Raw genomic sequence first — 21,155 nt, forward strand, 5'->3', positions numbered from 1 at the left:
ATCTATAGATTAGCATATTCTGGACATTTCACTTAAGTGGGATTATATAATATGTGGTCTTTTGTGACTGACTTTTCTCTTACTTAGCATAATGTTTTCAAGGTTTATCCATGTTGTAGCATGTCTGAGTGTTTCATTCCTTTTTATAACCAAATAACAATAGTATTCCATTGTGTGGATATACGAAATTTACTTATCTATTCGTTCGTTAATAGACATTTGGGTTGTTTTAACCATTTTGAATAATGTTGCTATGAACATTATATACAAGTTTTTGTGTGGACATATGTTTTCATTTCTCTTGGGCATGTATCTAGGAGTGGAATTGCTGGGTTATAGGGTAATTCTATGTTCAATACTTGGAGGACCTGCTGAATTGTTTTCTGAAATGCCTGAACTATTTTGCATTCTAATGTGGGGCTATTTCTGGTAGACGATTTTATGAGTTTGTTCTGGACACTTGAGCCTTCTGAGTACCATGAGAATGAGTGTGTCGTGATTCTGCCTGGATCCCACCATTCAACTACTGCTGCACAAACACCTGGGCCCCTGAGGCCCAACCTGCTTTGATTCTGCCCAAATGTAACTCCAGAGGTGCATTGTAATTAGACCCAGCAAGTCCTCCATCTGTTCATATATTAGTCATCCTTCAGAGTCCAAGTCAACACTGCCTCCTCCACTAGCTCAGTGGTTTCAACGCTGGCTGCACATTAGAATCTCACGGGCAGCTTCCAAGTATACCAAATCCAGGGTCCACACCAAAGGTTCTGATTTCATTGGTCTGGGATAAGCCCTGGGGGCTAGGATTATTTAAAAGTCTCTTCAGATGATTCCAATGCGCAGACAGGATCGAGAACCATTGCTCCGGCTAGAAGAGTCTTTTCTCCTCTGAACTGTACAGCAGTTTCTTTATTTCTTTTTTTTTAATCTTTATCTCATTTATTTATTTATTTTGAGAGAGAAAGAGAGCATGTGTGCAAGCAGGGGAGGGGCAGAGAGAGGGAGAGAGAGAGAATCCCAAGCAGACTCTGCACTGTCAGCTCAGAGCCCGATGTGGGGCTTGATCTCATGAACTGCAAGGTCATGACTTTTGAGTTGATACCAAGAGTCAGATGCTTAACTGGCTGAGCCACCCAGGCTCCCCTACAGCACTTTCTTTTTAATAGCACTCACCAAAACTTTCAAAACACATTCTATATTTAATTGAAATTATTTCACATATACATTTTATTTCTCCAGCTGGGCCATAAACCCTTGGAGGACAGAGCTCTGTTTGAGTCATCCTCAAGTCTCCATTTGTTAAGGGACATTTGTTTATAGCACCACCTGTGCCCCACCTGGTTCTTTTGTGGAATAACAGCATAGGAGCCAGCCAGCCAGGAAGTTATCATGAAGCCTCCCCTGGCCACCCACCTAAACTTTCAATCTCCTCCCCCATTTCCCATTCTTCCTTCCCTAATTTGATTTTCCCCCTTGGCACTTAGCACATACTCCATGTTTTGCATATTTATCTACTTTATTGTCAGTCTCCACCTACCCTCAATGTAAGCTCTGTGAGTGCAGAGATTTTTGTCAGTTTGGCTCACTGCTGTATCCTCAGCACTCAAAACAGTGCCTAGCACATGGTAGGTGCTCAATAAATATTTATTAAAAGAATAAGTAACTATGTTAGTCTATAATTTAAAAAGAGTTTTAACCCCTTTCCTCTATACCAGTCGATGAGTTATTATAAAGTATTCCTTTTCCAGTGAAAATTATATTTCTAACATAAACATGTATATTCTGAATTCATTATGTTTTAGAAATATAGTCCTATTTCTGAGAGAGTCTGCAGAGGTTCTATTTAAGCCCCGGAGCAGGGATTCTGGCATATTTGGGACTGTGTATGCAAATTGGAGCAGAGGAATGGGGTCTGGGATGGTCAGTTGACGCTGAGAGAACTTGAACACTGGGTTGCTCTTGCACCATTAGAATTCAGCTCCTAGGTGTTCCATAGAACGATGACTGTGATAATGGAGGAGGCCAAGAAGATCAGATAGAGGCGGAAGAGGAAGGTGTCCATCATGTGGCTGAACTGCACCCACAGGTCAGCTAGCTGGGTGCTTGTCAATCCTGAGCCCCCATTCAGCTCTGCCTCTCTGGATCCTAGCTCCTTCCCTACCAACTGTCCTGGCTCCTTCAGTCCTGTGGAGAAGACAGAGACTCAGCTATGAAGTGGGAAGGAGACAGGTTTGGGGAAGTGGGAGACTGGGGACTCTACACCCAGTGTAGAGAATAGGGGCGGTGCAGACTTTCCTTACCAGGCAGGTGAGTGGACATGAGGCCTGGACCTGTATTCTCATTCCAGAGTGCAACAGGGCAGCACTTCCCTGGGCTGGTGCAAAGGAAGAGCAGAGAGTAGAGCCACGGAGGCATGGGTGGGGGCTGGGTGGTGGCCATGTGCAGCAGGTAGGTGATGAAGATGGTCTCCAGCAGGCTGATCACCATCAGGGACAGACACAGGGCAAAGTAGACACCTGGGATAGGGGTAAGGAACATGTGTGATTGAGGCCCAGAAGAACCACCAATCCCCCCTTTTCTGTGTCTCACACAGAAAGCCCTTTCTGAGATGACTGCTTTTTCCTTTCTGCCTTAGCTGCCTTGGCAGGTCGAGCCAGTGCACCTGTCTACCCTGCCTCCTTTCCCTGTCCCCTACTTTCCAACAGTGAGGAGGTGGGCATACTGATGAGCGGGGTGCCACTAGCAGGAAGTAGTTTATTCATCATGAGCAGGAAGACGTTGTAGCCCAGCAAAAGTGTTATCTTGAATGGGGCACGATTCTTGCTTTCTGCTGGCAGGTAGAAGCTGAGGGCATCAATGGAAATCAGAAAGCTGCTGGGTACCAGAAGGTTTATGACATAGAGGCTGGGCCTGCGCCTGATGGCCACCTGGGGGGGGGGGGGGGGAGGAGAGAGCAGAGAACCAGGTGAAGCTAGGACTGAGGGGAAATAGGGATGATTCCAGCCCCTTCCTTCTTTGATGTTCTCAACCCAGCAGGGGCTCTTTCTGGGGCTGGATGAAGAAGCAGCTTTCACAAAAGAAAACCTGTGCCAGTGCTAGCAGGCTCAGAAAGGGGGGTTGATTTTGGGGACTTGGGAGAGAGGAAGGACTAAAGGTTATGGCACCCAGCGGTTTTCTGGTCACAGGACAAGAAGTGAGAAGCTCTGTGACTTAGGAAGGTCTGATGAGGGAGGTAAGGGGGACAGACACATCTCACAGTCTCTGGGCTTACATAGAACATGATCTGGTCAAAAAGACTGGAGCCCACAGACATCTTTGGGGTGGCCTTGTTGATGCCCAGGAGCTCCCATTCCCCTTGTGTGCGGACAATGTCACGTGACGTGTCCGCTATCTCCCACACCTCCTTTTCCATGCCCAGCAACATGTTTTCCACTGCAGGGGAGACAAACATTCATTCAACACTCTGTTTAGCACCTGCTCTGTGCAGGGCTCAGAGAGATGAACTAGCAAACTGCTTTAGCGACCTCTTTCTGGTTGCCCCATAACACAGCTTCCTTGCTCCTCAGTTGCCTCTTTTCAATTTTGGGCTTTCTCAGAAGTCTTATCTCCTCCTAAGTTCAACTCCCCCACCCCACCACCCCCACACTCTCCTTTTTAGGCATTAGAAAGAATAAATTTGCCTGTGTGTGCTGTTTTATTGTCCCATTGGTTGATCTCATTTTACCCCATCCCAGAACCCCCACTGCAACTCACCTGTATAGAGGAAAGAGCTAAAGGTGAGTGTGCAGTTCTGCTGGTCAAAGGGGAAGTAGAAGATGTCCAGGCTACAGATGCTGGTCACCCGCATTGGTTTGTTATGCACAATGTGACCGTCATTAGTCACATATGCAGAGAGGCCTTCTGGGGTCTGATCCACATCCATGCTAAGTGGCAGAAGGGGAGAGAGGCAGGTGTTCTGGGTTTCACATCAGCTTAAGTTTCTCTCTTTTTTTAAAGTAGGTTCCATGCTCAGCATGGAGCCCAATGTAGGGCTCGATCCCATGACCCCGGGATCATTACCTGAGCTGAAATCAAGAGTGGAATGCTTAACAGATTGAGCCACCCAAGTGCCCCAGCTTAAGTGTCTTTCTTAAGGTGGGGCTTCCCAATGTTGCTCATTGTGGCCACTCCGCCATCCTTCCTGCCCACCACTTTTTCATTTCTGTGGGAGAAGTTGGTGAGCCGTGATTGTGCTCCTCTCTGAAATAAGTTTTGGTGGCCCCAACTGAATGGGTTTGCCCTACACTGCCCTGGCCTGCTCCTTGCAAAAGGATCTCCACTCCAGTATTCCTTAGTCCTGGTACCCACGATTCCACGATGAAGATGTCTGGGAGCCACAGGTTCTCAGTTGTCACAGTGAGTTTACTGATAGCACCACATTTTTCTGGATCCCAGCTGATGAATGGGTTAGTCCAGATCTAGAGCACAGAGCACAGAAGGTTGGTTATGGCTGATACCTGGAGCTAGTTTATGTCAGCATCTACCCTTCTGTTCCCTTACATATATATATATATATATATATATATATATATATATATATATATGTATTCATATGTATGTATTTTTTCCTAAATATATGTACTACAGGCATAGGATAAAACTTTAACCATTCCAGAAAGTATAATATAAAAAACAAGCTTCTCCTTTCTCAATTCACTCCAACTCAGTTCATAGCCCCATCTCAATCTCCTTTTTAACAGCTTGGTATCTTTCCAGAAAATAAATTAATACATATTCCAGCATTCATTTTTATTTACACAGATAAACTCATACTTTGCACATTGTTATGCATGTAGCTTTTTTAAAAAACTTCATTCCTTTTAAACTCTGATTCCTCTTCTCTTCCTGGCGATAAGTTCCCCCTTCTCTAGCTAACAAAGTCTTATTGGCCTTACACTTCCCACTCAAGGGAAATCTTTTTTTTTTTTTAATTTATTTTTGAGAGAGAGCTTGAGAGAGTGAGGGGCAGAGGGGGGGTGGAGAGAGAGAATCCCACTAGGTGAATAGACAGAGGGAGAGAGAGGGCAGAGCCTGGAGTGGGGCTCGAGCTCATGAACCAAACTGTGAGATCATGACTTGAGCCTAAGGCAGATGCTTAACCGACTGAACCACCCAAGCGCACCTCCCCCCTCCACCCCCTCCCCCCCCACACACATTCAAGAGAAATCTTAAGCTGGGTGCTGGATACCTTTGGGCCCTGGAGCTTAGTTAGGGGTTCCCAACTGCACCCCCCCCTTCTTCCTATATTTTCCGTTGATGTCTTTCAAAGTTCTTTGGCAGCTCAAAAAGCCATTTGTCATCAGTATGGGCCCTATTTTGGTTGGATTTGTCTATTCGCTCTGGCACTGCCAATGTCAACAAATGTGCTTTTTGCAAACAAGACCAGAAAAAAAAGGAAAGAAAACAAAACTGGACCTACATACCATCTTTAACCACAGAAATGATGTCAGCAGCTGAAGTTGTGCATCCTGACAAAAAAAGTCCCCATTTAGGATGATTAATGCCTTGAGATCAGGTCCCAGTCTATTTCTTGCCTTTGTTTCCTACATGGTCCTGTGTGTCAGCTTTCAGTCACTGGTCTCAAAAGAAAGGTAGGTCCAAAAAATGTAGGTTGTATGGCAAACGTAGGGGAAAAAACCAGCATGGGACCCACTGGAAATATGTTTTTTTTTTATCTGCCTACAGGGGCAGAACTCAGGACAAATGTTCCCTTTAGAAACATCATGGTAGTGTTCTCCTTCGTGTCTCTCCAGCCCATAGGATGGACATCTAACCTGTAGGGCATTTGAGGACTGATTGCTCGCCACTAGACCAGTGCAAGGTTGGGTTATCAGGGTGAAGACTCCTTGTTCCCTACTGGCAGCCTATGGAAAGAATGTAGAACTCACCACATCCAGGATGGCAGACAAAGTGAAGGAGATGTTGACCTGAGTGGGGATGCTGTAGTTGATGACTGGACGGAAGTCCTTCTGGTTAAATATAGTCTGGAAGACAGCAGGGTCCACCCCATGTCGGTCAAAGCCTGAGCAATTGATGGTGAAAGTGTTTGACCTTCCTGTAGAGAGCAGAGGCCCCGTGAGGTGGGAATAGGGCTTTCATGTTTCCTAAGCGAGAGGAGTACCAGGGTTGAGGCCTGAGAACCTCTGCAGAGAAAGAAAATGTGGACATGGGTTGAGGCACGTGAGCCCCTCCTTCTGGGCCAAGACTTCTGAAGGCCAACTCCTTCCTGCCAGGCTGGAGAGGATGGGCTGATCTGGTAGGCAAATGGTGGAAGTTGATGTGGTAAGCTGAACCTGGGCTCAGCCCTTTCTTCCTGTGCTTTGCTCCCATATAAAGCCTATTCAAATTCATATGCAAACAACCTCGGGGGGGGGGGGGGGGAGTCCTATTTCTTCTGTAGTCCCAACCCTGAAGTTTTGGCTTTTGTCTGACCATACATTTTTCTTTGTTATGATTCATTCTTATAGTCACTGAACAAAATTTCCCTAAAATTTTGTTTCTTAATTTCCTCTTCCCACTTTTACATTTCCCCATGTCCTGGAAGGAAAAGTTTAGAAAGAAGTAAATCATGAGTACATCGTAAGTGTGATGTAAAATATGTGGGAACTTAATGTTGCACTAATGTGAATTTATCAACTACCTACTATGTGCTGTGCTCTGTGCCTTCTCAAATTCAGTGACTTCCTCAAAGATCTGTGGGAGCCATTTTCGTTATCACCATTTTGAGACTATTTCATTGATCATCTACCATGTGCTTGGTGGAGATGTACAATGAAATGTAAAAGCCCATTGGCCCCCTTCACCCACATCCCAGCCCCAGATGACTGTGGTTATTCCTGTAACTGCGGCCCAGCAAGTTCTTTCTCATACCTCATCCATTACCTCCCCATATCAGCTGACTCATAAGGTACATCGCCAAACTAAGGAGAAACTTATCCTAGAGGAAGAAAACATTTCCCTTTCCCCTCCACATCACCTCCTCTGCAATATCTTCCTGAGTGAGATGGGAAAGGAGCTATGTTATTGCCAACAGGACCCATATCACCCTGTTCATAGTTACTATATCTTGGTAGAAAGGAAAAGTTAGACACTATAAAGGGGTGGGATTGGAGAGGTGGTAAATGGAAGGACAAACAGTTTAGTAGATGCCTAGGCAGGCAAATGAAAGGGGGGTTGTGTGAACTGATCAGTGAAATGGGTTTTTCATCTGTTTCCAAGGAAGTCAAAACATAGATGTTACAGAGAAAGGAAATGTTTAGCCCAGTTATTTTAGATGCTCCTAGTTCTGGAGAATGAGAGGATTTCTGGATTTTGCCCAGAACAGCATTCCCATCTTGTCCTGTTCTTGCCCCATCTTACCTGGAAGCAGAAGGTTGACAGTGAGGCAGAGGAGGAATGCCCCCCCAGAAGGCCACCCCCCTTCCATCCTCCTCTTCTGGACTCTTCTCTGGGGACTCACCAGGAGCCCCCAAACCCTTGAGCTTAAAGGAGCTCAGACCACACCTTGGTTCCTGGTTTTGAATAGTGTGCATGACAGGTGACCACTCCCTGGTGAGAGGCTGTGGCCAGAGAGGTCACAGCAGAGTGTCCTGCTTTGCCCCTGTGTAAGTATGCCTTCCGGGCCCCAGGCAAGGGGAAGTAAGGCCTAAACCAGGGGAAAAGCACATGTTTAGCAGGATGAGTTTGAAATCTGAGTTCCAAGTACCCTTCAGAAAAAATTGGGGACTTGGGAGATCGGGCAGGTAAGGCCATGGATAAAGGCCTCATCAGGTCCTCCTGGAACTAACTTGGGCCTCAGGGAAAGTGCATGGACTACATAGAAGGGGTGTGGTAGAGACACCTGCTAATCTTGGGGGGCAAGAACATGTAATTATTTTGTTGCATACTTGGAAATGTATTCTTTATCCACTTGTGGACATTTGGGATTATTGTCAATATTGAGCTAAAAATATGGAGAGAGTAAGTTTCTTTCTCTGGGACAGAATCCGGGCTGACAGACGTCTGTCCCCATGGCCAGCACAGCTAGTATGATCTGCATCATCCCTTGTTTGCACTATTGGGGCAGCTTCTTCAGAAGGTTTCCTCTACCTGTTTTACCCCCAGTCTAATCCTCCATTTTGCCATTCTCCTAAAACAGACCTCTCCTACTCGTGCTTCCTTACCCTAATGTCTCTAAAGGCCTACAGCTCTGGGGCCATGTAGGAATGTGTGAGTAAAAAATCATTTGATGAACTTTTTGAAAATATCTGCACTCCCACCCATCCACCCCTGCGGAAGGTATGTGTATATTTATAAAATTTTTTTTAATGTTTATTTATTTTTGAGAGAGAGCGAGAGCGTGTGCGCGCACAAGCGGGGGAGGGGCAGAGAGAAAGGGAGAGACAGAATCCAAAGCAGTCTCCAGGCGCTGAGCTGTTCAGCAGAGAGTCCCATGCAGGCCTCAAACCCACAAACCATGAGATCATGAACTGAGCGGAGGTTGAAGCTTAATCACCTGAGCCACCCAGGTGCCCCAGAGAATGTGTATATTTAAAAGCTCCCCAGATGGTTCTGATTCACACTCACTTCACTGAAAACCTTTGGGCTGGGCTGTGTTACCATACTACAAACAGGATACTGATATCAATATAGTCAAGATATGGAACTTTAACACCAGGATCCTTATGATGTCCTTTTTTTTTTTTTTTTAAGTTTTATTTATTTATTTTGAGAGAGAGAGAGAGGCAGAGAGAGAGGATCCCAAGCAGGCTCCATTCTATCAGGGCTGAACCCCACGATGTGGGGCTCAATCTCACAAATTGTAAGATCATGACTTGAGCTGAAATCAAGAGTCAGACACTTAACCAACTGGCCACCCAGGCTTCCCCTTATGTTGTCCTTTTATAGCCACAACCACCTTCCTCCCTCCCTATGTCCCCCTACCCCGCTAACTGGCAACCATGAATTTGTTCTCCATTTCTATAATTTTGTCATTTCAAGAATTTTATAGAAATCAAATCGCACAGTATAAATCTTTTGGGACTGGCTTTTTTTCACTCAATGTAATTCTCTGGAGATCCGCCCAGATTGTAATGGGTATCATTATGCACTCCTCTTTACTTCCCACTGGTATTCTATGGTAGGAATGTCCCACAGTTTGTTCAACCACTCACTTGTTGAAGGACCTTGAGTTTTAAGGGAAAACACTTATTTCTACTTTACTCATAACACTTCTGACACCAAATTGTCGGCTTTTTCCTCACACCGAGTAATTCTGACATTAACTGCCCAGAGTTAGTGCACACCCCTTGGATTGAGGGCTCATTCCCACAAGACTGACCCCCACTTCAGGTGCCAATCGCAAGTCAGGGGCTCCTGTACTTCTGACCGACAATAAATTGGGGATTCCCATAGCCCCCTCCTCAGATTCAATAATTTGCTATAACAGCTCACAGAACTCATGAAAACATTTACTTCTCTTCACAGTCTGAAAAGGATGCAATAAAGGATACAGATGAACAGCCAGAGGAAAAGGTACACAGGGTGAGATCTGGAAGGGTCGTAAGGGCAGGAGATTCTGTCCCTGTAGAATTCCAGCATGTAGATGTGTCACCAATCTGGAAGCTCTCCAAACCCCATAGTTTAAGGATTTTTTAGGGAGGCTTCATCATGTAGGCATGATCAATTTAACTCAATCTCCAGTCCCTTTCCCCTCCCTAAAGGATGGGAATTGGGGCTGAGAGTTCCAAGCTTCTCATCATGGCTGGGTCTTCCTGATGACCAGTCCCCATCCTGAAGCTACCCAGGAGGCCACCAAGAGTCACCTTATTAGAGAGATGCTCCTGTTATTTAGGAAATTGCAAGGGATTTATAAACTCTGTGTCAGGAACTGGGACCAGAGACCAAATACCTATTTCTTCACAGAATTGTTTACAATTCTTTGTCTATTACATATAAAGCTGTTATAAACATTTGTCTACAGGTTTTTGTGTGAACATAAGTCTTGTGGAATAAATACTCAGAAGTACAATTGCTAGACTGTAAGGTATTTGCATGTATAGTTTTTAAAGAAATTGCAATACTCATTTTCAGAGTGGCAGAACCATTTTACATTCCTGCCCACAACATATGAGCAATCCAGTTTCTCTGCATTTTTAAGGATTTAAAACTTTGGATAAGGAAGGATTTCTTAAAATAAGACCCTAAAATCACAAACACAAAGGAAAAGTGATAAATTCAGCAATTTAAAAATTTTAAACTTATTTTCAATAAAGGGCACTAAATGTGAAAAGTCAAATCATAAACTGGGAAAATATCTTTGCAACACATATATAACTGAAAAAATAGTAGAAAATATACAAAACATACCTATAAATGCATAACAGTGACAAAAAAAAACCCCTATCAGAAAAATCGACTAAAGACATAAATTGACACTTTATAGAAGAGGAAACACAAACAGCCAACAAACAATGAGAAGAAGATATTCACATAAATACAGGGAACAAACTGCTGGTTGCCAAAGGGGGTAGGCATGGGGGAATGGGCAAAATGGGTGATGGGGAGTGGAAGGCACAGCCTTCAGGGTGGAATGACTAAGTCACAGGGATGAAAGGCACAGCGTAGGGAATACAGTATTTCAACAGTGTTGTCTGGTTCCAGATGGTAGCTACACTAGTGGTGAGCATAGCATAATGTGTAGAGGTGTCAAATCACTATGTGGCACACCTGAAACTGGTGTGACCGTGTGTGTCAGCTATGCTTGAGTTAAAAACAAATAAGGGGCACCTGGGTGGCTCAGGCAGTTGAGCATTCGACTTCGGCTCAGGTCACGATCTCAAGGTCCGTGGGTTCGAGCCCCGCGTCAGGCTCTGGGCTGACAGCTCGGAGCCCAGAACCTGCTTCGGATTCTGTGTCTCCCTCTCTCTCTGCCCCTCCCTTGCTTGAGCTCTGGCTCTCTCTGTCTCTCAAAAATAAATAAACATTAAAAAAAAAAAGAAAGAAGAAGATAAACACTGAGATGTGAGAAGTTTGTGAGGATACCCCTAGATACTGCTAATGAAAAGAGAGAGTGGGAAGCTAGTAGAAATGACAATCTGAGAAGTTAGAAGCATAATCAAACATTGGAGGTGAGTAGTAATCTAGGGCCAATGGTCTGTTTTTTTACACACAGTTCATACATTTCCAATGCATACTCTTTTTTTTTTTTTTTAACGTTTATTTATTTTTGAGACAGAGAGAGACAGAGCATGAACGGGGCAGGGTCAGAGAGAGAGGGAGACACAGAATCTGAAACAGGCTCCAGGCTCTGAGCTGTCAGCACAGAGCCTGACGCGGGGCTCAAACTCACGGACGGCGAGATCATGACCTGAGCCAAAGTCGGAAGCTCAACCGACTAAGCCCCACAGGCGCCCCATCCAATGCATACTCTTAACAGAGGTTTACAATAGAAACTGGAGGAAAATGAAATAAAGGTATTATCACAAAGGCTGCTGTTTGTATATATCTTAAGTGGGAGAAAGGATGTCAGAAACCAGAAGCACCCCGTCTGAAATTGTGAAATACTCCTAACGTTCCTGATGACATGTCTAGGCTAGTACTGGCTTAAAATATTTTGCTTCATTTTTAGGTCGTGTTTTAGACCACAAGCCTTGCCTCAACTCTAACATACAAACAGGATGTTCTTTTGCAAAGGATATTGTCAATCATAATGGTCTTGGCACTGAAAACTAAAGTCACATTTCTGTGATGTGGAAGAACATTGCAAAATGACATCTAAAGAAATACAATGTGGATATGGGAAAGGAAAAAGAAATGATGCAAAAGTCATCTTAAGAAATTGGAAATTCCTCAAAGATGTGGCAGACACTCTCCATTTTACATTATTGACAAAAGTCAAGGACAGTTTCTGAGTGAGAAATATGTTCAAAGTAATGGAAAGAAGGAAGCACAAGAGAATCTGCCACCAGAAATGTCTCTGCCGGTGCCTCTAATTAATGTCTCTAAGAACCCAAAGATAGCTGATGCCTAACAATGGGTAGCTTATTTCCCACGTTAGATATGGAAAAATAAAATACACCAGGATGGGATAAAGAGATTACACCTAGAGGTAGTAAAATACTAATTCTTGGTTGGCTGGCATTCACTCATTCGTTTAATCATTCAGCAAGTCTATGTTAAGCACCTGTGATATGTCAGGCATAATGCCTGATACTGAGTTAAAAAAATGAATGAGACACTGTACCTGACTTTCACGAAGACACATTCTCTTAGGGGAGGCAGAAATGTAAATAAATCTCTGAAATGTCTTCACCTAATTGGAATACAATTCAGAAATATGTCTTTGGTATTCTTTTGCCTCCATCTTCAATTTCTGTCTCTCCTCAGGGCCAGCTGTTAGAATCTTCCCCAGGATCATATCTGCCTATGAAGGTGTGAAGTATTATTAGTAAGGGGCACTTAAGAAAATAGGGGCTTGGAGTGCCTGGTGTCTCAGTCGGCTAAGTGTCTGACTTCAAGTCAGGTCATGATCTCACAGTTAGTGGGTTTAAGCCCCGTGTCCGGCTCTGCACCGACAGCTCAGAGTCTGGAGCCTGCTTCGGATTCTGTGTCCCTCTCTTTCTCCCCGCCCCCCCCCCCCCCCCCCCCCCCCGCTCATGCTCTGTCTCTGTCTCTCTTAAAAATAAGTAAACAGGGGCGCCTGGGTGGCTCAGTCGGTTAAGCGTCCGACTTCAGCTCAGGTCACGATCCCACGTTCCATGGGTTCGAGCCCTGCGTCGGGCTCTGGGCTGATGGCTCAGAGCCTGGAGCCTGCTTCCGATTCTGTGTCTCCCTCTCTCTCTGCCCCTCCCCCATTCATGCTCTGTCTCTCTCTGTCTCAAAATAAATAAACGTTAAAAAAATAAAAAAAAATGAGTAAACATTAATTTTTTTTTTTTAAATTGGGGCTTTTTTGGATAGTAGAAATAATATATGCTCATTGAAAACAATTAAGAAAACACAGATGAAAGGGTACCTGGGTAACTCAGTCAGTTAAGCGTCTGACTTTGGCTCAGGCCGTGATCTCTCAGTTCGTGAGTTTGAGCCCCACATTGGACTTCGCACTGACAGCGTGGAGCCTGCTTGGGATTCTCTCTCTCCCCCACCCCCCCCATCATTTCCCCTCCTCCACTCGTTCATGTGAGTGCATGCACACACTCTCTCTTTCAAAATAAATAAACTTAAAAGGAAACACAAATGAAGATATAAAAGAAAATAGTAAACACTTCTAATTCCCTAATCCAAGACAAAGTTTGCTTATGATGTTTTGGTCTCTAGCCATCCATACCTTTTTCTCTGCCCTTCTCTCTAGCCCTCCTTTTTTTTTTTTAACAGAAATTATGTGTAATAACTTGTTTTTCCCACTTTATATATCATGGTCCTGTTTCTATGGTATGAGCATAGATCTACCTTCTTACTTTAAATGGCTACAAAGCAACTAATTATGTGGCTATAGGATAATTGATTTAACTTGAACCACCCCCTTGGGGTTTTTTGTTCTGTTTTGTTTTGTTTTGTTTTGTTTTGTTTTGAGAGAGAGAGAGAGAGAGAGAGAGAGAGGCAGAAGGAAGCTTTAAGCAGTCTCCATACCCCACAGCTCTATTCCACGAACTGTGAGTTCATGACCTGAGCAAAAATGAAGAGTCAGACACTTAACCAACTAGCTACCCAGGCGCTCCTAACCTGAACCCTTAGTCTTCCCAGCCCTCCTCCAAACATATATTTTCAGAAGGCCCTCTCTGATTTTGTGAATTCATAAGGGGGAAAAAGGACACAATATATAATTTATTTCAAAGAGCAATTTCAGGAATGAGAGAGAAGGCAAGTGAAGTGAAAGTAGTTGATACAAGAAACATTTTCCTGTTGTAAATATTTTATAGTAACTTTTTACAAATGAGACTTGACCTTTTCTTTCTTTTAAAATTCTGAAAGTGTCTTCAAATCAAATCAGATTACAGCTGTTTAAGTGAACTATCAAGTCCTCTGCAAGACTTGATAGTCTACGTCCCAGTGTTTGTGGACCTATTAGAAATGTACTGAGGAGCCAGTTCTTCCTGAAAAGTTATGTTTGGGGGACAATCAATCAAAGAGAGACTCTGCTGACCCTCAGCTCCATTGATAAGAGAGTCAGAAGTTATGTGTGGCTAAGGAACTCTTAAAGTGTGTAGGAATGACATATGAGAAATCAGGAAATTGTTTGGGGCTATTCTGAACCTGCTTGGTACAGTTGTGTTGGAGTTTGGGGAGTATAGATGGGGACATGGTAGTCACTGGGGTTAAGTGGCTAAGATCAGGAATGGGGCCCAGGACTGGCTGGCTCTAAGACCAAGAGAAACTCCAGGCTGTGGTTTGCAGGGACAAGTGGAAATGCATGCCTGCCTAGGTGTTCCAGAGGACGATGACTGTGATGATGGAGGTGGCCGTGAAGAGCAGGTAGAGGCGGAAGAGCAGGGTGTCCATCATGTGGCTGAACTGCACCCACAGGTCGACCAAGTGCTGCTTCTGAGCCTCATCTTCCTGTTGAACCCTTGTTGACCCAGGACACCCATTTAACCCTGTCCCTCTGGTACCTGGCACCTTCTCCACTAACTCCACGGGCTTCTTCATACCTACAGAGAGACAGAGACCCAGCCATGGGCCATGGAGTTCACCTGGGGAGCAAGGGAGACAGGGAGGAAAGAAAGAGTAAAAGAGTGGAGGTGTGGGAAGAGAAAGTGTAGGCGGTGCTGACTCCCCTTACCGTGCAGGTGGGTGAGGGTGAGGCCGAAGCCCTTATTTCCCTTCCCAGGTGCAGTGGTGCAGCACTTCCTTGGACTTGCACAGTTGAGGAGCAGAGAGTGGAGCCACCAAGGCATAGGTGGGGGCTGTGTGGTAGCCATGTGCGACAAGTGGATGATGAAGATGGTTTCTAGCAGGCTGATCACCATCAGGGACAGACACAGGGCAAAGTAGACACCTTAGGACAAAGCAAATTCTAAGTAAACTAGGGCAGATTCTTTTCTACACTTGTCTTAATACTCTCCAAATCCAATCTTTCCTCAGAACCCCTTCCCTCCTTAAGTGGAGAGGCATCGGTTCTCCTGTTTCCCTCCCCGTGCCCTGCTGCCTTTGCTTCCCTGGAAAGTGGGAGGGACCATACTGATGAGAGGGGTGCCAGTTGCAGGGAGTAAGTCATTCATCATGAGCAGGAAGACGTTGTAGCCCAGCAGAAGTGTTATCTTGAATGGGGCACGAGTCTCACTTTCTGCCGGCAGGTAGAAGCTGAGGGCATCAATGGCAACCAGAAAGCCACTGGGCACCAGAAGGTTTATGATGTAGAGGCTGGGCCTGCGCCTGATGGCCACCTGTGGGGAGGATTTGTGGAGAATGTGGCAAATAAACTGATGTCAGAGAGCTCGACTTGTATATTTGACTATCTAATCCTTGCTGATGTGTTGAGGCTGGCTGTAGGAGGATCACTTTAGGTACCACATGCATTTAATTGTGCCCTCTACAGAAGTACCCACTTTGTTGTCTAATTTTCACTTGTAAATATGTCCAACCTGCTGGGAACACAACAATTGTAGACATCTAGGGACAAGTAGGGCCCTTTGGACCATCACAGAGGTGGCTGCTCCATTCTGAGCAGTAGAGCTTGTTACAGCCAAGCCCAGCCTCCTCTCTGCAGGGTGGGGAGGGGAAAGAGGTGATGGGAAGAGGCGGGGGTGGGGGGGGCCCTGGGGATCATTCTTCAGGGCAGTTAGGATAGAGGGTGGAGTGGGGAATAGGTGCTTAACCCCCCAGAAATTCTTTTTTACATTCTAAAGTGCCTTAGATTAAGAGGAAAATCAAAGAGCAACTGGGATCAGAAGTCAAACAGGGGCCCCTGGACTTACATAGAACATGATCTGGTCATATAGGTTGCTGCCCACCAACATCTTTGGGGTGGCTTTGTTGATGCCCAGGAGCTCCCACTCTCCCTGGGTCTGGATGAGGTTGCGAGATGTATCTGTTATCTCCCACACTTCCTTGTCCATGCCCAGTAGCATGCTGTCCACTGCAAGGCAGGCCAAAGGCAGTTTGGTCCAGAAGTTCTCCCAGCTTCCTGCCCCCAGACTCAATTCCTCCCCTATTGAGCTTCTTCAACAAATTTTCCTCTCTGTTCCTTTTTAAGGCAAGGCATCCAAGTTTTCTTAAAAATGGATTACAGGACCACAGTTCATGGGTGTGCAGGCTGCAGCATTGATTTTTTTTTTTTTCTTTTTGGTTGAAAACAAGAATGAGTCAAAGTTGTTATGGGAATGTTGGATATGACTCAAACATGAGTCAAGAACTTCTGCAATCATTCCTATTTTCTTCTCCATTCCCCAGTTTTATGATGTTGTTTTGGTGGAATCAAACATGAATAGCTCAACCTTTTTATAATTACATGCATGCCATTATAATGATTAATTTATCTAAATCTGTCACATGACACCTGGTGGCATTCAATGTGTTTACTGGTAAAGTGTATTAGCTATCAAAATTAAAAGGTGTTAGCTATGGGTGCCTGGGTGGCTCAGTTGGTTAGGGTCTGACCCTTGATTTCGGCTCAGGTCATGATCTCCCCGCTCATCAGGCTCTGCACTGACAGTGTGGAGCCTGCTTAAGACTCTCTCTCCCTCTCTCTGCCCTTCCCCTACTTGTGTGTGCTCTTGCTCTCTCTCTCACTCAAAGTAAAGAAATAAACATTTTTAAAAAATAAAAAAATAAAAAGTTTCAGCTAAAAATTGTGGAGGTGCAGTAGCTCAGGGTCAGATGAACCTCATTTGGCACAAGGGCCACCCAAGATATCAAGCAGTAATTCTTTTTTTTTTATTTTTAGTTTTTAATGTTTATTTATTTTGAGAGACAGGGAGAGAGGCAGAACGTGTGCGGGGGAGGGGCAGAGAGAGAGGGAGACACAGAATCCTAAGCAGGCTCCAGCCTCCAAGCTGTCAGCACAGAGCCTGACGCAGGGCTTGAACCCATGAACCATGAGATCATGAACTGAGCTGAATTTGGATGCTTAACCGAGCTACCCAGGCACCCCTTAAGTTTATTATTATTATTTTTTAGTAATCTCTACACCCAATGTGGGGCTTGAACTCACAATTTTGAGATCAAGAGTTGCATGCTCTTCTGACTCAGCCAGCGAGGCACCCCTGTAGTTCTTTTTTATAAACTTCATTGAGGAATTAAAGCAGTAATTCTTTTTTTTTTTTATTTTTTGAATGTTTATTTGTTTTTAAGAGAGACACAGAGTCGAGCGGGGGAGGGACAGAGAGAGGGAGACACAGAATCTGAAGCAGGTTGTCAACACAGAGCCCGATATGGGGCTTGAACTCATGAACCATGAGGTCATGACTTGAGCCAAAGTCAGACACTTAGCTGACTGAACCACCAGGCACCCCTAAAGCAGTAATTCTTAATCCTGTCTGCACATTAACATCAGCTGATGACATATAAGAACTAACAGTACCTGCGCCCCACCTGGAACAATTAAATTGGAATCTCTGGAGTGATGCATAGTCATTGGTATTTTTAAAAAGGTTTAGTGGGTGGCCACAGTTGAGAAACACTGATCTAAAACCTTCTCTAATCATACCTATACCACTTAAATATCTTCCCCAAATCTTGAATAACTACCAACACATGTCTTGCTCACCTGTATAGAGGAAGGAGCTGAAGGTGAAGGTGCAGTTCTGTTGGTCGAAAGGGAAGTAGAAGATGTCTAGATTACAGATGCTGGTCACCCGCACTGGCCGGTCGTAGGTCATTTGACCTTCACTGCTGACGAATACAGTGAGACCTGGAGGTGCTCGATCCACATCCATGCTGCTTGTGAGAGGGAGGGAGAGGGTGCTGTGGTGCCTTCATTAGTTTTGTTTCCCTTCCCAAGTCTTCCTCTCCTATGCTCTCCAGTTGGGTTCTTTCTCTACTGTCACTCTATCTTGTCTCTCGTACTCCTCATAGTGTTTTGTGGGAGTCAATTAATTGACACGGTGCCCCGTCTGACTCTTTTGATGTCCCTGTGCCTTGCACTAGCCCTAGGCTGTTTTTTGCAGATGGGCTTCCTACTGGCTTTCCCCAGCCCAGATACGCACGATTCCACAATGAAGATGTCTGGGAGCCACAGGTTTTCAGCTGATACAGTGAGTTTATTGATGCTGGCACACTCTTCTGGGTTCCAGCTGATGAAGGCATTGTCCCACATCTGTAGCCAGGGCAGTGAGCCAGGAAACAGGTGAGCAATGGCAGAGCTTATGCAATCAGCCTCTCCTGCCCCTCCTGTTCTTCCTTGAGCTCTGATCCTCTTTCTCCCACTTGTGTCCCTAATGACCACAGCCTGTATCCCCCCTCTTCATATAGCCAAGTGTCACTGGTAAAGTCCCCTTTAGTGGCCTTTTTTCCACTTAAATATAATATAAAATTCCTTGGTCCCAGGAGCACACCAATATATTGGCCTGTAACCATTTGGCCATTTTCTTGCGTCACCATTTCCACCTTCATAAGCTACCCAGAGAGATTTGTGTCCCCAAGGCCAGTCCAGTTCTAGATGGAGTTATTTGGTCACAGAAAGATTTATACATTGAGTAGAGGTTTGGACTAGGAAACCTTTGAGTCACTCCTAAAATTTACACTTATAAATGGAACTGGGAGGGAGATAGTTGAGGCTGCCTTACCAAATTCATCCACAGGAATGACGTCAGAAGCTGGAGCTGTGCATTCTGGTAAAGAAATTCCCATCCAGGGTTGTTAGTACAAAAAGACTTGACCTATGCCCACCTCATATTTGTATATTTAATAATTTATTGGGCCAGGCATAGTTCTAGATGCTGGACTGTCTTTTCCTTACTTGTCTCCCCTCATAGCTAGGGACAATTCAGTTTTAATTGACAGACCGCTCTTTTTTTCTGGAGCATTCTAGAAAGGACAGGGCTCAAGAACAAATCCTGAAAAAATATTACTGTAGCATTATTCTTTATGTCTCCCCATCCCATAGGAAAATCCTCTAATTTGTACAGAATCCATTCAGAGAACTGAATGTTCACCACTGGGCAAGTACAATGTTGGGTTGACAGGGCAGAGAATCATTGTTCCTTATTAGAATCTATGGAAAGTGGGGACCATGTCTCACCACTTCCAGGATGGCAGACAGGGTGAAGGAGATGTTGACACGAGTGGGGATGCTGTCGTTGACGACTGGACGGAAGGCCTTTCTGTCAAACACTGCTTGGAAGGCAGCAGGATCCACCCCATGCTGGTCAAAGCCTGAGCAATTGATGGTGAAAGTGTCACCTTTTCCTGTAGTGAGCAGAGACCCTATAAGAGAGAGCCTCTATTGCCAGGGCTGAAGTCTCTCTGCAGAGAGAAAACAGGTGACATACTGGGAGGAATGGTGAGCCCTCCTCCCTGGGCCAAGTTTTCCCAAGGCCAAAGCCCTTCCTGCCAGGCCAGAGAGGATGGGCTGGTCAAGTAGGCAAATGGTGGAAGTTGGTGTGGTAAGCTGAGTCAGGGCTCTATTCTCATTCCTATTGTTTCATCCTCATGCAAAATCTGCCCAAATCTATATGCAAACTTGGTCTCACTTCAACAAGTCCTCAAATGTATGTCACAGGCTTCTTGGGTCTACCTAGTAGCACCTCTCAGCACTGTCCTAACACTTGTCATCTGGGTCACTTAGAAATCTGCTATAATGTATTTTCCTCATTCTCAGGGACTTCTGTTTACTGAAGACAAGAACTGATTTGTCAAAAAAAATCAGGGAAGTAAACAAATGTACTTCCTAGGTAGATATGGATAACATGTAGTAGGTATTCTGAATGGGTATGTACCTTGGTGCTATGCATTTATTTTTCCTTCTCAGATTTAGTGACCTCAGATATCTTGGGTTTTATTTCCAGCATTGGGATAACTAGGCAATATCACTGAGCTTGTACCATATGCCAATAGTATAGTGAGGCCTGTGTAGGTGTTGTGTTTTGGCCATGACCAGGGAGCCATCTTGGTAGTACCTGAGCAGAATCTTAGCCCCATTTCCAGCTTTGTGTGATCTTTTGCTCTGCTTGCTCCTCTACAACTCCATCTCTTTTCATAGTATTTAAGGTATATATCCAGGCTGGGAACAAATATTCCCTCATGGAAGCAAATTATCTACTCCTACCTCAGATTGATTCCTACCTTCCCTCAGTGTTTTACCTACTCCTTGATGACATGTTTAAAATCAGTGGCTACCCTTCTCACAGATACTATGTCAAGGGAAGAAGACAGGAAGAGTGGGATGAGGGTGTAGGGGGAGGGGCATTGGAAGTGGGTGAAAAGGTGTAATTGGAAGGTGGTGAAGTGGGATAGTTTGGCAGATCCCTATGCAGACAGGAATAGAGAAGTCAGTGTATACTGATCAGCAAAATGTCTTCCTATCTGATATACCCAAACACACACACACACACACACACACACACACACACACACACACACAAATACACACACTCAAGACACAGATATTAGGGAAGAAGTATTTAACATGTTAATTCTGAATGTCCTCCAAGTGCTGCAGAGAAGTTTCTAGATGTCCTTCAGAACCACTCTGGTCTTCTCTTGTTGCCCCATCTTACCTGGAAGCAGAAGGTTGACAGTGAGGTAGAGGAGGAATCCCCCCCCAGCAGGCCACCCCCCTTCCATTCTCTTCTTCTGGACTCTTCTCTGGGGACTCACCAGGAGCCCCCAAACCCTTGAGCTTAAAGGAGCTCAGAACCACACCTTGGTTCCTGGTTTTGAATAATGTGTATGGCAGGTGACCACTCCCTGGTGAGAAGCTGTGGCCAGAGAGGTCACAGCAGAGTGTCCTGTTTTGCCCTTGTGCAGGTATGCCTTCCAGGCTCCAGGCAGGGGGGAAGGTAAGCCAAGACTAAGGGCAAAGCACCTGTTTGACAGGTCTGTGCTGAGATCAATAACAAAATAACTTGCCTTAATGAGAGGGTGTGGGGAAGTAAGAATTAAATTCTTTTAAGGCCAGGGAATTTGCAGATTTGGAAAGGTGACAACATATAGTGATTTGGTTATGTATTCATTAGAGGTAACTGCAAGCATCAAATTAT

At 44.9% G+C, this 21,155-nt stretch overlaps 2 protein-coding genes and 1 long non-coding RNA gene across 3 annotated transcripts; 1 reads left to right on the forward strand and 2 right to left on the reverse strand.

The window, feature by feature from the left end:
* Positions 1-1,630: 1,630 nt before the first annotated feature.
* Positions 1,631-3,922, reverse strand: LOC106983797 (5-hydroxytryptamine receptor 3C-like). Its single transcript, XM_053221903.1, has 5 exons — positions 3,754-3,922; positions 3,257-3,432; positions 2,696-3,095; positions 2,301-2,612; positions 1,631-2,184 (listed from the first exon to the last, which is right to left on the reverse strand). The coding sequence occupies exons 1-5, from the start codon at positions 3,920-3,922 to the stop codon at positions 1,982-1,984; spliced, it is 1,260 nt and encodes a 419-aa protein (XP_053077878.1). The 3' UTR covers positions 1,631-1,981.
* A 1,281-nt stretch (positions 3,923-5,203) lies between these two features.
* On the forward strand, positions 5,204-12,885 carry LOC128315227 (uncharacterized). Its single transcript, XR_008297781.1, has 3 exons — positions 5,204-8,316; positions 9,505-9,552; positions 11,648-12,885. It is a non-coding gene; the product is annotated as an uncharacterized LOC128315227 (long non-coding RNA).
* A 1,134-nt stretch (positions 12,886-14,019) lies between these two features.
* Positions 14,020-20,739, reverse strand: LOC106983794 (5-hydroxytryptamine receptor 3C). Its single transcript, XM_015081969.3, has 9 exons — positions 20,673-20,739; positions 19,196-19,362; positions 18,741-18,785; positions 18,162-18,271; positions 17,723-17,892; positions 15,933-16,093; positions 15,197-15,401; positions 14,798-15,013; positions 14,020-14,666 (listed from the first exon to the last, which is right to left on the reverse strand). The coding sequence occupies exons 1-9, from the start codon at positions 20,737-20,739 to the stop codon at positions 14,437-14,439; spliced, it is 1,371 nt and encodes a 456-aa protein (XP_014937455.3). The 3' UTR covers positions 14,020-14,436.
* Positions 20,740-21,155: the final 416 nt, after the last annotated feature.

The sequence above is a fragment of the Acinonyx jubatus genome, chromosome C2 (genome assembly GCF_027475565.1).
Source record: "Acinonyx jubatus isolate Ajub_Pintada_27869175 chromosome C2, VMU_Ajub_asm_v1.0, whole genome shotgun sequence".
Taxonomy (NCBI): domain Eukaryota; kingdom Metazoa; phylum Chordata; class Mammalia; order Carnivora; family Felidae; genus Acinonyx; species Acinonyx jubatus.

Bases quoted from the DNA above. Each gene is read 5' to 3' on its own strand.
- LOC106983797 (XM_053221903.1), bottom strand. From the start codon at position 3,922: ATGGATGTGGATCAGACCCCAGAAGGCCTCTCTGCATATGTGACTAAT. The intron at 2,613-2,695 runs GTAGGGGACAGG...AGGAAAAAGCAG, and splicing joins CACCTCCTCACTGTTGGAAA to TCATCTCAGAAAGGGCTTTC. The intron at 2,185-2,300 runs GTAAGGAAAGTC...TCTTCTCCACAG, and splicing joins CATGTCCACTCACCTGCCTG to GACTGAAGGAGCCAGGACAG.
- LOC106983794 (XM_015081969.3), bottom strand. From the start codon at position 20,739: ATGGAAGGGGGGTGGCCTGCTGGGGGGGGATTCCTCCTCTACCTCACT. The intron at 19,363-20,672 runs GTAAGATGGGGC...TGCTCACTACAG, and splicing joins TGTCAACCTTCTGCTTCCAG to GAAAAGGTGACACTTTCACC. The intron at 15,402-15,932 runs GTAAGTCCAGGG...TCCTCCCCACAG, and splicing joins ATGACCAGATCATGTTCTAT to GTGGCCATCAGGCGCAGGCC.